This window comes from Crocuta crocuta, unplaced genomic scaffold (assembly GCF_008692635.1).
Source record: "Crocuta crocuta isolate KB4526 unplaced genomic scaffold, BGI_CrCroc_1.0 scaffold28, whole genome shotgun sequence".
Taxonomy (NCBI): Eukaryota; Metazoa; Chordata; class Mammalia; order Carnivora; family Hyaenidae; genus Crocuta; species Crocuta crocuta.
The window spans coordinates 9,953,354-9,969,004 of NW_027533256.1; the positions used below are offsets into that span (position 1 = coordinate 9,953,354).

A 15,651-nucleotide genomic window follows, 5' to 3' on the forward strand; every position below is an offset into this window, starting at 1 on the left:
AGCTCGGATGCCCCCCACCCCCCACCCCGTGCAGGAGGGTGACTGTGATCCCCCAGCATGAGCCCGGACTGAGTTATGAAAGCCTCCCCTGGCAGCTGTAATTAGTCTCCACCTCACACCCAGCTCTCCGAATCACAGGTTAGAGGCAGCCCAGCTAAGTGCACCGGGGAGAGGGGGCCTCCGCTGACGGTGGCTCTCCTGCCCCCATCGCTCTCCTCCTGCGGCCAGCACTTCCCCGGAACAAACCCAAGCGCCTCCCTCAGCCATTAATAACCTCCTCTGCATTAATGAATTGTGAACACAAGGCTGGCCATTAAGACAGTGCAGGAAAAGTCTTTGTGTTGCAAAGGCTTTTTCTCTGGACACCCATTACTGTTATGCAAACCCTCCCTGCATGGGGTAGGGTCCTGCTGCCTTTTTATTTGAGAGTTTTCAAGGAACCCTCAATAAGGAAACACGCTAACTGCGAGTCTGGCCACAATGGTCCTCTCTGACCATCCCAAAGTACCAAACTTATCACTGCCCATGAAGCCCCAGGGAAGGAACGGGTGCTCTGCCCAGGAAATCCTACCACGAACAGGAAGGAGCCCCCCATCATTGCCCAAGTTGGAATAATGAAGAGTAAAAGGAAAAGATAAGCGACAGCTGCAATAAACTTCAGAGAAATGGAAGGCATTTGGAAGAAGCAGACATTTCACAGGCTCCTTTAAAAATGAGTGGGACCCAGGGACTTGGAAATGAGAACGGAGGGATCTGGTAATAATGGCAGTATTTCCTGAGCATCATTCATGTGCCACACACTGGGCCAAGAGCTTCTAGCTCATGTGCTTCTCATTCAGTCCTATGACATCAGTCTTGTTATGATCAGAACCCACATCTTAGAGCTGAGGAGCAGAGGCAGACTCCAGGACTGTGCTCAAGACTTACATGGCTAGGGAACAGGGCAGGGACTCACCAGGCAGGCCACCCCAGAGCCCTTGCTTGAGGCCACTGTGCTAGTCGGCTGCTTGATAATTAAAGGATAATTAAAGGAGGAAACCCCCACAAGTGCCTGGTTTTCAATTACGTAGCTCTGTCCCTGGTGGGCAGTTTCCCGGCCTGAGGTAGCCAGCTGCCTCACTCCCTGATGGGCACAGCCCAGTGCCTGTCCGGGCGCCTGCCCTGGGGGCTAGCCTGACACACCTCCACATATGGACACTCTGCATGACCGGCCATCCTGGAGGGGCCAGGACCTCCTGTCCTTCAAGGATGCCACCCCCACTTCCCACCCTTCCCTGACTCCCTATTGCCTGAGCAGGCCTGCTGACCTATCCGTGAACGCACCACCTCACCCTCCCTCCACACTGAGCCTGCTAAATGAGTATCCCCAGTGCTCCAACCCCAGAACTGTGTCTCAGCTGCCCTGATCAAGCCCTAGGACCTGGCCGGCAGCAGAGTGCAACCCCCCAAACACAGGACGATGGGGCAAAGCTCTGGAAGGTCTCTGCACTCGCTCCCTGGCCTGGCCAGACGCCATACTGTCAAGTAGAGCTTCACTGCCTTGGCAGTTCTGAGATTCTGGTGCAACTTTCAGTCTGATCTTGGTTTCCCCGGCTCTCTAGCTGCTTCCAAACCCCAGACCCCTTCTTTCAACAGGTATCTCCATGAAAACGAGTCTCTACCTTCCTAAGAAAACTTTCCAGAGCTTTCTGCTACTGACTTCTCAGTCAGTGAGCTTCTCAGTCTCTGCAAAGTGGCTGAGAGACTTGCTCCCCTTCATATTTTCTGGGCCACTGCCCCCCATAATCTAAAGATAAGGAAGCGGGGTCTATCTCCATTGGTCTTGCCTGGGCCACAGTCACAGAGCTTCCCTCTCACGTAGGAAACAAGGCTTGGCATCACCACACAACTCTGTATTCTGGGAGCCCGGCGTTGTGGGGGCCTCCGGAGCTCATTCCCTCTATATCTAACATCGCTGCTGGCCCTTTCCTTCCCCAGCGCAGCCTGCTCAAGGAGTGGATAGCCAGTATCCCAAGCATGCTCCTGTTTTCAGAGCACATTCATAGTCCAAAAATGTCCCGACAAGTGACTAGCCATAAAACTACATTAAAGGCCGTACAGCCTTCGGGGACCATGACTTAAAGGAACTCAGCAAACTGTACCTCAACAACCCCCAAACTATCCCACAAATGCCCCTGGAGGCTCTCTTAATATTTCCCAGGCAAAGACGTCATATCTGTCACAACAATGCCTCGAACCAAAAGAGCAGGACCCCCAACTCAGAGTCCTCCCACTTGTAATTATACGTAAGGCTCTCCAGGCAGTTAGCTCTGAGAACAGTAGGTGAGGGGCTCCAAATGCCCCTTGGGAAGACTGATCCTGCCCTGGAGCACAGAGAGACGGGCATTTCCGTCACACTCTGGCCAGCCGTTGGCTGCAGCACAGGACAGCTTTGGCTTAGATTCTCGGGCCCTGGTCTGGAGCTGCATGTCCAGAGTGTCAGGGGAGTGGCACCCAGGCACTGCCTAGGGTGGGGCCAGACCTCAGTGACCCACCCAGGATACTTGCTCTCTCCAACCCAGGGCCATATTCTCCCACTAGGACCCCAGAGCCTAGGAAAGGAGACACGAGCACTAGTTTGAGTCTGTGAGCTGACACTGAGTTTGATTTCTTTCTTCTGGCTTATCTGCAAGTTGCCACAGGCCTGGAGAAGTGACTTGGGATTTCCAGGATGGAAGGGACTATGGCACTCAGCTCACAATGGTCCTGGTCTCTGATAGTCCTGGGTGAGTCTAGACCTCTCCCCAGGGCTCATACTTATACCCAGTGGACTCATAGGTATCCTTACTTGCTGGGGAAAAGGGATGTAGGGGTCCAAGCCCCCCTACCAACAGATACCCATCTGAGATGAATGAGTGAATACATGGTGTCTGGAGGAAAGGGCACATCTGGGTCCCGTGGAAGGCAACTTAGACCCCAAAGGGGAGACGTAGCTATAAGCCATGTGTGAGCACGTGACTTCCCCTCCTTGAGCTTCAGTTTCTCATTTGTGATAGGAGGGATGGGCTTAGAAGTCCAGAGAGGTGCCTTCTAGCACCAGTAGGCATGAAGCTCCTCCGAGTTAGGTGAGCAGTCCGCCGGTTGGCCAGCACCCCTGGGAAGCAGGGCTCAGGCCACCAGTCCTGCCAGCATTGGCTGACCAGCCACCTCTGGGGCTGCCTTAGAGAAGGGGGGCCAAGTCATAGCCCAGAAGTCCTAGCACCAAGCCAGGCCCTAGAAAATGAGGGTGTACCTCTCTTGGACCTGTGCACTTAATTTCTGTAGCCTGGGGAAGCCTGGGAAAAGAAGCAGCAGGAGATTGAAAGCTGCCCTGTCCCCAAACCACTTAACATTGTTCCACAAAACAACCAGGTGTTGGACTTCAGGGTATCTAGAAACTGACTCATAGGCACACACTTGTTTCCCAGGCCCTGAGGCAGAGGCCGGGTGCCCCAAGCACACCTCTAGGGAAAGCAGAGCCCACCAGAACTAGAGCCCAGCAGTTCTGACCAGCTGACCCAGAGACTTCCAGCTCAGAAAACCTCGCTTCAGAAGCGCCACCACATGGGGTCAGAGACTTCTAGAAGGCAAAGATGTCCCAGCCAACACCACCTGTTATCCCACACCAAAATATCAAGCCAGACCAACAGCTCAGACCAACTATGAGCCATTTTGGCCTAAAATCTTGGAGACCACATTTAAAAGATGGGAATATCTAGGGCCATCTGGGTGGCCCAGTTGGTTAAGCTTCTGACTTCGGCTTAGGTCATGATCTCACGGTTCATGAGTTCAAGCCCTTAATAGGGGTCTGTCCTGACAGCCCAGAGCTCTGAGGCTGCTTCGAATTTTGTGTCTCCCTCTGCCCTGCCCCTGCTTTATCTCTCTCTCTCTCAAAAATAAATATACAAAAAAAATTTTTTAATTAAAACTGATGGGAATATCTTAAATAAAAATCCAGATTTCTAACTTCTCCAGAAATTTCAGTAGTTCTGGCAATGCTGTGTCCACATACCCACTTGGCCACCATCAGGTGGCCTGAGTAACAGCTGACACTCAAGTGGGCCAAAGCTCCCGCCGTCCACCCCCAGCCCCACCTGTGCCCAGCCCAAATCTGAGAGCATCCCCTTAACATGCTCCTCCAATAACTATTTCTGACTGTAGAGAAATGTGTCTTTTCGCCATGTCTTTCTCAAAAGTATGAAAATGGCATGTGGACCAAGAGGGTTATATCGCTCAAGAAAAGTGAGCCAGAGCTCATTTGTATTTGGTGAAGTGAAGACAGTGCCAACACACGTTCACCCCCCTCCCTGCCTGCCTGGCTCTGGACACATCTGAGCACGTCACCTGCCCCAACACAGGACTGCGGTCAGGGGCGATTTCTCATGGGTGTACCAGGCTGCCCAAGCAAGCGCCATCACAACACACACCCAGTATGGTGACACACTGTGATTCCTGCCACCTCTGCAAGCTCTTACCCTCCCCAGGTTCTACCCCGTGGGCCCCCTTAGCAAGGGCAGCATCAGAGGAAAGTCTGTTTCTAATGAGGCAGGCACAGGACAGGTCCCAGGGGTCAGAGCCCAGCCAGTAAAGTTTAGGGAAGGGCTAGAGGGGAGTGCATACCAGTGAGGGAAGAAGAGGAGGGGGTGACAGATTTACCTTTGGCAGCCCTTCTCACCAGCCCCTGCCTCTGTCCTGGGTCATCACTCAGAAGACACAAGCCTCTGTCTCCACCTCGCTGCCGCCCTGGGCCTCTCAGCTGCAGACTCCCTCGTGCCCAGCAACCTGGCCCTCTCTCCCCTCCTCAAGCCACTGCAGGCCTCTTTGTGGGCCCCAGCTTGGCTAGCAGGAGCCCACCCATGGGCTGCCACACCAGAGACAACCAACTCATGAGGCTGGAGTGGAGCAAGCAAAGAACATTTAGAAGAGAGATGGTTACTCTCAGGAGCGGAGCTGGCCCCCACCAAAGCAGAGAGAATTTGCCCCTCTGTCCAGACCAGGCCCTTAAATGATACCCAAGTCCCATTGGCAATCTCCTTCCAGAATCCCCTTCCAACTGGGACTCCACCTCCGTAGTGCCCCATCGGCCTACTGTGTCCTGTAAATATGTTCCAAGGCCACTCTGCCTGGGGCTCTACACGGCCCCTGGAGCATCTGGGTCCTGGAGCTGAAGGAAGCATTAGAAAGGGTGTGAGGCCCAGAGCTGGGCAGAGGTGAGCCTCACCCACTCGTGCCAGCTGCCAGCTGTCTGAGGAAGGAGATTTGCCCTGGACCATTGAGAAGTGGCTCTGGGCCTTGTGGCCCCACCTCCTATGGTGGAAAATCCAACCCCAAGAGCATGGCCTTCAAGATTTGGTCCCCGTAGGGCACCTCCACCTTATCTGTGGGCATTCTCCCATGGGCACCCAACATAGCAGCCATTCTCCAGACAAGCCTCGCTCTGCTCCCCTCTCCTGGCACTCTACATGTGCTGTCCTCTGCCTAAAATGCCCTTCTCTCCCTTCTAGAGACTCTCCAGGGAAGCTCCTTCATGCTCTCATTCAGCTTCCGGAAACCACATTTGCAATACAGATTGCCACTGTGCGTGTATGTGTGTGTGTGTGCACGTGTGAGTGTGTGTGTGTGTGTGTGACTTACCAACTGGAGGGAGACACCCTCAAGGGCAGGAGACCCCAGATTCTAATGCAGAACAAACAGGGGACACCCCAGGAAGGTCCTCTCCCACTGCCCATTTCCAGGAATAAGCCTACAGCCTACACTTGCACTTGTAGCCCCAGAACCCCTGTGACAGACACGCCCCATGAGTAGCAGTAACTCTCGCTGCCCCAGACCCATGGTGGGACCCAGCCCCACTCCCGGCCAGCACCACTGCCTGGCCTTATCACAGAAGCAGTAAGTTTGAGGCCAGGAACTGAGAGACAGTGGATGGGCACCTTCATCCAGTGGGGATGCCCCAGAAGTCCCCCAAATGCCCCTCTCTGGGCCTGACAAAACATGCCTGGTGGTTTGCATCCTTCAGACAACAACAGCTATTAAGAAGAGAGCAAATCCTGGAAAATCATAAATCCTAAGAGTTCAGACCTCTGCCATCAGGAGTCCCCAGGGAGGCAGGTGGCGAGCCGCACATAGGGAGAGGGTCCTCACCAGCTGGGACAACCGCCCATGCAGGCCTCACCCACGCGCTGCAGGTTAACACCCAGAACTGTTCAGTGAGAAGCAGCAGCCTGTGAACGTGGAGCGATCCCTTCTGGAACAACCACCACTCAGACAATCCCCCCATCGGGTGCACGGTTACCTACGACATTCGCTTACAATCGGAGACCATGCAGAAATCAAACAAGACGGCACATTTGGAAACAGATGCCCTTCCGGGCCCAGGCTGTGACTGACAGAAGGAGAAAAGGAGCTGTGCCAGCCCGAGGTACAACAACGGATGGACCTGAGAAACTGGGATGACACACAATCTCCACAACCCCTGGGACACAGTGCCAAGCCAGCGAAGCCCCAGCCCTGCCCTGCCAGCCAACGGAGACCAAGCTTACCTTTCAGGGAGGCAACGTGTGACAGAGCCTGGGCATACGTGGCCGTATTCAGGAGGGTCCCCGGCAAGCAAGAGGGGAAGAAGGGTCCCGTGGGACCCACTGTTCTCCCCAGGCTGCTAGAGAAAGAAAAGCACACTGAGTTCCCAACCCCGTGTCCCCGGCAAGCCTCCAGACCCCAGGGTCCAGCCAGCCTCACCTCTGTTGGGCTTCCAGGACCTCTTTTTTGCTCCGGGCCTGGTCCCCGGGGGGCGGGGAGTTGATGTTTCTCACAGGCGGGGGTGTCACCTCTGCCATGGGCTCCTTGGCTCCTGGTTCTTGGTCGGAAGCCCCTCTCTCTGTTTTCCTCCACTTGGCCCTTCGGTTCTGGAACCAAACCTGAGTCCCCAGTGGAAATGCATACCCAGTGGAGGCAGAAAGTAAGACAAGGGGAGGGAACGAGACCCACACTCAAATGCCTGGTTCCCGTACCCAGTGCTCACGGCTCACCTTGCAGCAGGGGAGGGGGCACAGCCTCCTCTCGCCAAAAGATCTCCCAAAGCAGTGCCCTCTGAACTGCACCTTCAGACCCAGAGAGGGGTCAGGAGATCAGTGTAGGAGGCACTACAGGCATTTATTAATGACTGTTAAACCATAGGAAGTATCCAAATGCATTGCCCACAGTAAGGGTAAAAGTGTTGTCTTGTGGAAATGCTAAATGTATTCAAGTGCATTTATTTGATGTGAAATGTACTTCCTATGGTTGGGGGGAGGGAGATGAGGGGATCATCCTCAAAGCAGCTTGTAAAACACTGCCCTGGGGCTTCCTCATCAAAAATCCTCATTTACTCTTCCAGCAGGCTTGTCTGAGCACCTGAGTGTGTCTGGCCTCATACCTGGGATTTAACCCTGAAATCATCATGACATTTCATGACCGGCAGCCCAGCACACCCATGAGAAACACTGACTCTGGAGTCAGCCCTGGTTTAGTGTGACTCTGGTTTAGAATCCACCCCGACCCTATTATTGAGATGAGAAAATTAAGCACAGATGGCCCAAGGTCATTCAGGTGGTAAGGGGCAGACACATAACTTGAATACCAGTGGTTTGGCTAGAGACCATGATCCAAACTCCTTGGGGGTAATAATGGTGACCGCCTCCAAGCACTGTTAGCAGAGCTGCACGAGAAACATGGAGTGCTATGCCTGACACACAGCCATCAATCAGTCACTCGGTAAACATTAGCTAGCGTTATCCCTGCCAGCCTCAGGTTAGGAGGAGGCTTATGATTCACCTGCTCTAAGTGCCTTCTTAGAGACTGGTGGGGAAATCTTCAGGCCTTGCCACTCAGGACAGCATCTGCAAAAGGCCAGCCTCGTGGCAGCCAGGCAGATGAGGCCCAAGGTGTTCCCAGAGGTCAGTGAAATTCTGCTGCTCTTTACCCAGCAAAACCTCTTCCCTCTTCTCCTGGGAGATAATTCCTGGCTTTAAAAAAAGTCTTGGCTAGACCTCCCTCCTCCTCCCCCGGGGGACTCCTCTCCTCCTCTGCCTCACACTGGCCTGGGAGACAGCCTGGGTCCCGGGGCTAAGCCCTCTGCCAGCCCACCCCACTTCTGAATTTTCATTCTCCTCTAACTGGGTTTCTTTCGTTTTTAATCGAGTTGGCTTTTAATTGCACATATCAGCAACCATTGAATAATGATTTTATCTATATTCTAAATTTAGGGCAGTTAAATGCAAAGCAAAATGCAGACACTTTCTTGTGTCTTAATTGAATGAAGGTCACAGCTATAACAACATTTAATTGAGCTATTTTTCATTATCATATTTTAATGACTTTGCACTGACAGTTCGCCTGCTTCTGAGGAAAGAGCATGATGGAGTCGTTTATTTCCCTATTTAGTTATTGTTTGACAACATCAGCTTCGATTAAGACCCTGCTTTATAGAACATTAATCATATTTGAATGAGCAAGGGGTATAAATGTAAACACATCTCCCTTCCCGCCACCGAAGCCCCGTGTCCCCGCACGGAGGCTCACGAAACAAATACTTCACAGCCATTGTCTGTTTGCATAATAGCCAACAACAGCCTGCACGACAAATCCCCGCTTTAATTGTTACCACCCCTATCTCACCCTTGCACCTTTCAGGGAGAAGTTATGATCTTCCACTTCTGAATGCTCAATAATTGTGTCATTTATCTCAATTTGCAGTTCGGTCTTTAGGCAGCTATTGGCAAGCTGGCATTAAAAAAAGAAGGGATAGACAACATCCTGGCCAAAGGAGATTTTCATTTCCAAATAATAATCAGTTTAATTTGCCCGTATATGACCAATGATTCATGTTCAGATTTAATAATCAGGATCACATAATCTGATTATAGGGGAAATAATTTGTTTACAACCCCCAATTTACTGCTCAGAATTCCATTATCTCTCTTCAGCCATTGGTTTTTAAGAGATACTAACATGACCCAGGGGAACCGAAAGCAAACTATTATATTTCCTACAATTAGATCTTTGCATAGTCTTAACCCCAAGCCCCTACATAAAAAAGAACAGAAACAGCATGGAGGAAACCCCATAAATAAAATGAATATATAATTGTGCTCAAAGAATAGCTCTCCCGGAGAGGCGGCGCTGCGAATCTGTTCCTCCCGCGCTCAGGCACATCTGCTGGGCTCGACGGGTTTGCGCACTTAAACATAATCACCGCGTGGCTTCTAAAAAGAAAGCCTGCTTAGAGACGGCCACCGCGGGCCATGCTCGGCTCTGAGGCGGCCCTTTCGCTGCCGCCGTTTAAAGATTTTTAAATTGCACACGTTCTTCGGATCCACTTCACTGAAAGAGTCCGCGTCCAGGGGAAAAGTTGGACATGATGCAATTTCTGGAAAGCAGATCCTACCCTGTTCCCATCTGAAAACACAGTTCTCTGCAATTGACCGGCCTTACCCCAGAGCGGTCAGAGCTGCTTTGAGAATAGCATCTCAGCTCTTTTATTTTTTTTTTTCCAAAGCAAGGAAATGGATGTGCATTGATGTAATTTAGTACCTTAGAGACGCGGACAAATTAGTGTAGAACATTATCACTAGTTAATTATGAATGACCGATTAATCAACCTAATCTAATATTCCACATTATGTTGATGTTATTAAAGTGCATCATGAAAATGACAGATAGTCTTCATTTGCTTTCTTTGGCCAAATGTGCACTCTGCAGTCATGATGTCAAAAAAAAAGTTTGCCAGTTTTAATATTAGAGAGTTAAATAATTAAAAAGAAGGTTTACCTGCACTCTGGCTTCTGTGAGGTTGATTTTCATGGCCAGCTCTTCCCTGGTGAAGACATCGGGGTAGTGCGTTTGGGCAAACACTGCCTCAAGAGCTTCCAGCTAGTAAAAGAAAAAAATACTTACTGGGGAGAGGCTGTGGCTAGGTGAGAGGAAGCAGATTCATATTTCCAATGGGCTAGGATAGGCGAGGAAGTAGTTTCACAGATCAAATAGGGGAGGAAGAGGGAGAAGAGAGCTCTTCACAAAGATGCCACAGAATTAAAATTTTAACCACGGGTGACTTAGGAGCTGAGACTTACTAACAACATCGGTGCTCCCCCAAGAAATAAGAATAAGAAGAGAAGCACAAATATGTATAGGCTTTTACGTTGACGTATCTTCATAAGAATCAAAGTCTAAGGGTGGCCTTATGAATCCGAGCAATCAACAGAGCTTTCCCCGTAAGACAGGAGAACAGAAACAACTAGCAGATGTCCTCGCTGTTGTCAGCCCCACAGAAACAAGCTAGGGGTATTTGGATCGCCTTCCTGACAGCGCCAGTTTGCTCCAGGGGTGGCACAGGTCCAAGGGGACGGGCCCAGGTCCAGGAAACACACTATGAGCAGCCTGGTTCTAGTCCTTCCGCTGATGGACAGCAATACCTTCTATAAATCAGTCGACTTCTTGGTCCCCAGTCTTTCCATCTAGCTAGTGGGAAGAAGAATGTCCTGCCTGTATTTCTCAAAGGGTTATTTCAGGGTTCAAATGATATTGCTGATGCGGAAACGTTCCCCAAAACACCAACCGAAGGCAGATGGGAACGATCATTATTACCGATTCATTTACTGTCTGGGATCATAAGGTCCAAATCCCCTGCCCTCTTCCCAAACTGATTTCTTGACACATAAAGTGTTCAAGAAAGATCCAGTTACCATAGTTGGCTTTATTTTAAAAGACAAAGAAGAGCTGCTCAACCTCTGATTTTGTTTCTGGTTTCTTTGGGGTTTTTTGGAGGCAGGAAGTAGCTGACTCTCAGAAAGGGAACGCCATCATTACCTGCTGAAGAGTAAATGTCGTCCGGTTCCGGCGCTGTTTTCTGCGCAGAAACCCATCATCGAAATCTCCTGGAGAGTGGTTGCCAAAGGGTGCAGTGCCTACTGGGAGCAAACTGAATCAGCCTGAGCAGAGGGCCTCCCTGTCCTCACACTGACCCGGACACACCTGCTCTCTTCGGAGGCACCTACAGGCAGAGTCCTGTCTGTCCCAGTGTCTTTCTCTGCTGCTCTCATGAAGGCCCCTTCTTTTCCACTCTCTCTTGCTTTCTCTCTCCCAATAAATAACCCTTGACTTTCGGCCTACCTATGCCTATTTCATAGGGTGGATGGCAACAGGACACCCCCAGGATGGCCAAATCGGCTTCTTGTCAAATTCCGGACTTTGCGCCAGGATGACTCACTGGCTTGAGGCAGAGCCTTCGCCTGCCCTCTGGTTTCCAGCTGCACCTCTGTCCAATGTGTTTTGATCTCATCTCCTATCTCTGAGTCTTTCACAGAAGCCTCAATGTCTCCCTGTTGCTTACCTGTTAGTTTATTTTCCCTTGTTTCTATAAACAACAAAGCTTAACAGCTGGGGGCGGGGGAGGAAAGAAAATACCAAGAGCTTTCACTGCACGTTTCTCCTAGAACTTCAGGACACGAGGAGGTAAGAAGTTTATAAATGAATATTAATTACCGTTGGTCACAGCTCATCAGCACCATAGTGGATCTGTTATATCGATGTCAATTAACAAGAGGTCTGCACCAATAGCTACTGTCCTGAATTCCAAGCAGACTTAGACAGGGCCACTCTCAAAGGGCACCCCACCCTCTGGCCAGGCTCATAAAGGACCCGTTGCTCTCCACTTCCCTGAAAAGAAAGGCGTCCTTTCCACTGTCCTCCCCAGCAACCTCCAAGGCTCCTGTAAAGCCAGAACAGAGTTTGGCCCCAAACGTGCATTCAAATTATGTTCCAAATATGCACCATGTACTCGACAGTCTACAGTGGCTTCTTAGAGAAACAAACGAGCAAGTTCCCATTAGCCAGTGAATGCTGTACCTGCCATGGGCTCTGGTCTCAGAATCACTGCGTGTTTGGCACTAGCAACTGGCAAGCCACACAGGCAACCTCCCTCATAAAGACCGGAGTCCCAAGGAAGCAAGGTTCTCTGGGCTTTTTAAAATTCTATCTACTAACAGGGGTCCCTCCTACTTACTATTCTGCTCTACAGAGCCACATCCTTTGCCATAATACCCCACACCTCCCTGAAGCCTTTGATTCCATCTTCTTGTCCAAAGTGCACTCTTCCTAAAAACCCTAGTTACAAATGTTTCTCTCCAGCTCACTGGAAACTTCGAAAGGACAGCCTCAAAGCTGTATTCCAGTATTTTGCAGGAAACCAAACCATCTCCTTTCGAAACAAAGCACTTGATTGGCGAGGACAGAATGTAGACTCTGAGATGCTCTAATCGTTCTCTGCCTCAGCCTTCCAACTTACACCTGCTGGTCCTAAATTGTTTCATAATGTGTACACATGATATCTGTAAGTGAAACATCATATGTCAAATTGGACCCTAAAAGAGACTCATGGTCCATCAAATTAATAAGAACAAATAGAAAAGAGGAAAACATTTGAAGAGGCTTTTTACTTAAAAATAAGTAGATGTGTTGATAATACTATGAAAATGTTAAACCTTGCCGGTAATTAAACAAAACAGAACAATGAACTACTATTTTCACCATTTTGACAAAAAACATAAGACGCATAATGTTACCCAGTACAGTTAACAGTATAATAAAATGTGGGTGTTCATTAGCCATTTGTAGGAGCGTTAATTGGTGCAGCCTTATTAGAGGGTAATTTGACAATAGTCATCAAAAATGTAAGGGCACATACACATATTTAATCTATGAATAAGTCAAAGTGTCACAAAATTGAAAAAGAAGAACATTCCTGCAGCACGGCAAGAGGGGAAAAAGAAAACTACTGGAAACATCTGAAGTTCCCATCAGTATAACATATAATGGAATATTACACAGCTGTTTAAAAGAAATCAGTAGATCTGTATATATTGGATGGAATAATCCCCAAAATATAGGTTATAAAGTAAAAAAATTTAAAAAAGCAAAGCCCCAAATGACAGGGCAAAATGACCTCAGCACAAATAAAGCATAACATATGGGGGAGGGGGGCGGAGTGTGTTTTTCATGAAGGAATCAAAAGAAACCAACAATAGGGAGTATCTTTAGAAAAAGTGGTGGAGAAGAAGGGTTTCACTTTTGAATGCACAGGTCTCTGTTCTATTTGAATTTCCTTAGCAGGTATATGTAGTACTTTTTAATTCAATATCAGTAAAATTATCTGAGAAGTGAAATTATGAGTCATGCCTTGCTTTCTCCTTTATGCCTCTCTAGATTAATAAAACCTGAAAATTAAAAAGCCGAGAGGCTGAGTGAGATGTCGTATTCCAAAGGTCTGTTCTCAGCCTTTCTATCTGCCGTGGATCATCTCCTCCCCAGCAACATTAAACTAACATAAAACACCACTTTCTGCAAAACTGGCTCAGAAACACATCTGCAGAGGGACAAGAAGGCTCTTAAAGATACACCTCCTTTTCTTCTGGTCATACAATCAGCACTGAGGTGGGACGTGCCTCCAGTGAGGTGGGAAGGAAAGGTGGGCAGCAAACAGCTCAGTGCATGGGGCCCATGACAGACCGGGTCAGCACCCTCCCTAAGTGACTTCTGCAACCCACCCTGAGGACAGGGCTTCCCCTTAGGTTATCCAAGCAGCCCACCACCTGCTAAATACCCAAATCGTGGCCTTCCCCTCTTTAACCAGAAGAGTGGGATGCTTTATATCAATCATTCCAGATCCCAGGTTCAGAAGTTCGGAGAAGGTGTGTGCTCCACACATGCCCAGGGTCTCTCTCCAGACCTGGGGTACAATGTCAGAGAGTGCAAAGGAGTGCACCTTTTAACCTCTTCATAAAACGGCTCAGCATGGGTCCTTGGAGATTAAAGGATGTGAAATGTAAGCAAGTGTCTGGTCTTCCCTTCTTAGGAATGCTGACCCAGCTAGCAGGGCTTAAACACTGATCCTTAGCTTCCTTTAGAAAATTCTACTGAATTCTTAAAAGCTTCCTTGAGTAAGACAAAACAAACTTTCTGAAATCCCTGTGCATGTTGGCCAGCTGAGGCTCAGCTACTGCTCTAGGTGACTGGAGAAAAGGTGGACTAGTGTCTTCTGATGGCTCTGGTCCCTCAGTACCTCACCACCTTTGCCCTCCCCCATGCCCCCCTCAGTTTCCTGGACTCCCAAATTCTCCCACCCCACAAATAAATCAGAGGAGCAGGTTATCGAAGCCAGGCCCTGGTATTGTTCTCAGTTAGAAAAGTTCTAATATTGCATGGCTGGGACTCCTGATCTGAGGAAGATGCTGTTAAAAGACCAGAATGCGTGGCTTTGCATTTGTCTGATGTCCACTCCTGGGGGTCCCCCAGGCCCTGTGCGGGGATACCAGAGAGCCAAGCTGCCCCCTTCTCACAAATCCACTTCCACCTAACAATCCGATGCAGAGACCACACAAGGGATCCTGAGGCAAAATTTCTTCTAAGGCCTGGAGACTCTTAAAGTCTCAAACCCTGGCCATGGGGCTCCCCCAGGGAGTGGGGAGTGGTAGGCATTTGGGGTCAGGAAATCCAGTAAGTCACAGGGGAGGAGCCATGCCAGGGCACTTGAGGGGTGTGGGAGTGGATGGTCAGGGTCACCTATATCCAGATAGCCACGGTGGCCCAGGACAGACGTTACAGCTTCCCTGAGCAGCACTACCCTGCTCTCCAAGTGAAAGCAGACTACCATTGGCGGGTAATGGCTCACCGTCCCAGTCACACGATACCGGCCAACTCCCTAGTCCACCTTGGCTTTTCTGGTTGTTTGCAAAACACCGTGAAAGATTGATGCGGCCCCCAGGGCGGGGGAGACCCGATTAGAGGCGTGACACCAGCATCTGTGCTGGGAGGACCCGGCGGGTCCCTGCTGTGCGAATAGCCCCGGGCCGACTGGCCCAGGCGGGGAGGGAGGTGGGAGGCAGGTGGCGACAGGGCGGAAGGCTGGAGTGGGATGTAGGGAAGAAGCCAGGGGCACCCGTATCCGCCGCCCGGCGGCTGCGACCCTCCCGTAGCGGGAACCCAACCACCCACCAGTCACACCGCCGCTCTGGCCCTTCCTGGCTAGCACCGGCCGTTCGGAGCAGCCCCAGGCGCGGCGCTTACTCACCCTCTAGCTGTGGCGGACAGTGGAAATAAAACATCGCCGACGGCCTGATCAGCTGGACGGCGGGGCCGGGGGAGAGTGATCGCTGGACAGACAAGGGGCGCGTAGCTCCGGCCTGGCTGCAAAGCAAACAGCGATAGAATCTAATTCTCCCTCTGCCCGCGCCCCGGACTGGCCTAGTGCGCACTGGGCGCCCTCCTCCTGGAAACCACTCCCCCCAACACCCTAAATCCACTGTGGGGACTGGAGGGGACATGGCAGCCCCGTCTCAAGCCTGGCCCCCTTGGGACAGCCCTTCGGTTGGGGTCCACCTCCCGGACAGCNGGTCCAGCGAACGCGCCAGGGCATCTGCGCGAGCTGCAGCCCGGGCCAGGAAGGCAGCCCAGCTCCAAGGCCGGGCGCCCGGGGCCGGGTGAGTGGATCCGGAGCCGCGCGTACCTCGGCGGGCTGCGGGAGAGGAAGGCCAGAGCGTGACTGCCTCCCGTCCGCACTCCGGGCTCGGCTGGAAGCGGGCGGGGCTGGGCCCGGCTGGCGCC

General features: G+C 50.9%; 1 protein-coding gene across 1 annotated transcript in view; it reads right to left on the reverse strand.

Moving 5' to 3' along the window:
• Positions 1–15,152, reverse strand: part of DRGX (dorsal root ganglia homeobox) — a 31,076-nt gene extending 15,924 nt beyond the window's left edge. The window contains exons 1-5 of the mRNA XM_077746501.1: positions 15,119–15,152; positions 10,861–10,958; positions 9,823–9,924; positions 6,754–6,932; positions 6,558–6,670 (exon numbers count right to left, since the gene is read on the reverse strand). Coding sequence (XP_077602627.1) covers positions 6,558–6,670; positions 6,754–6,932; positions 9,823–9,924; positions 10,861–10,958; positions 15,119–15,152 — 526 coding nt within the window. The remainder of the gene's footprint in view (positions 1–6,557; positions 6,671–6,753; positions 6,933–9,822; positions 9,925–10,860; positions 10,959–15,118) is intronic.
• Positions 15,153–15,651: the final 499 nt, after the last annotated feature.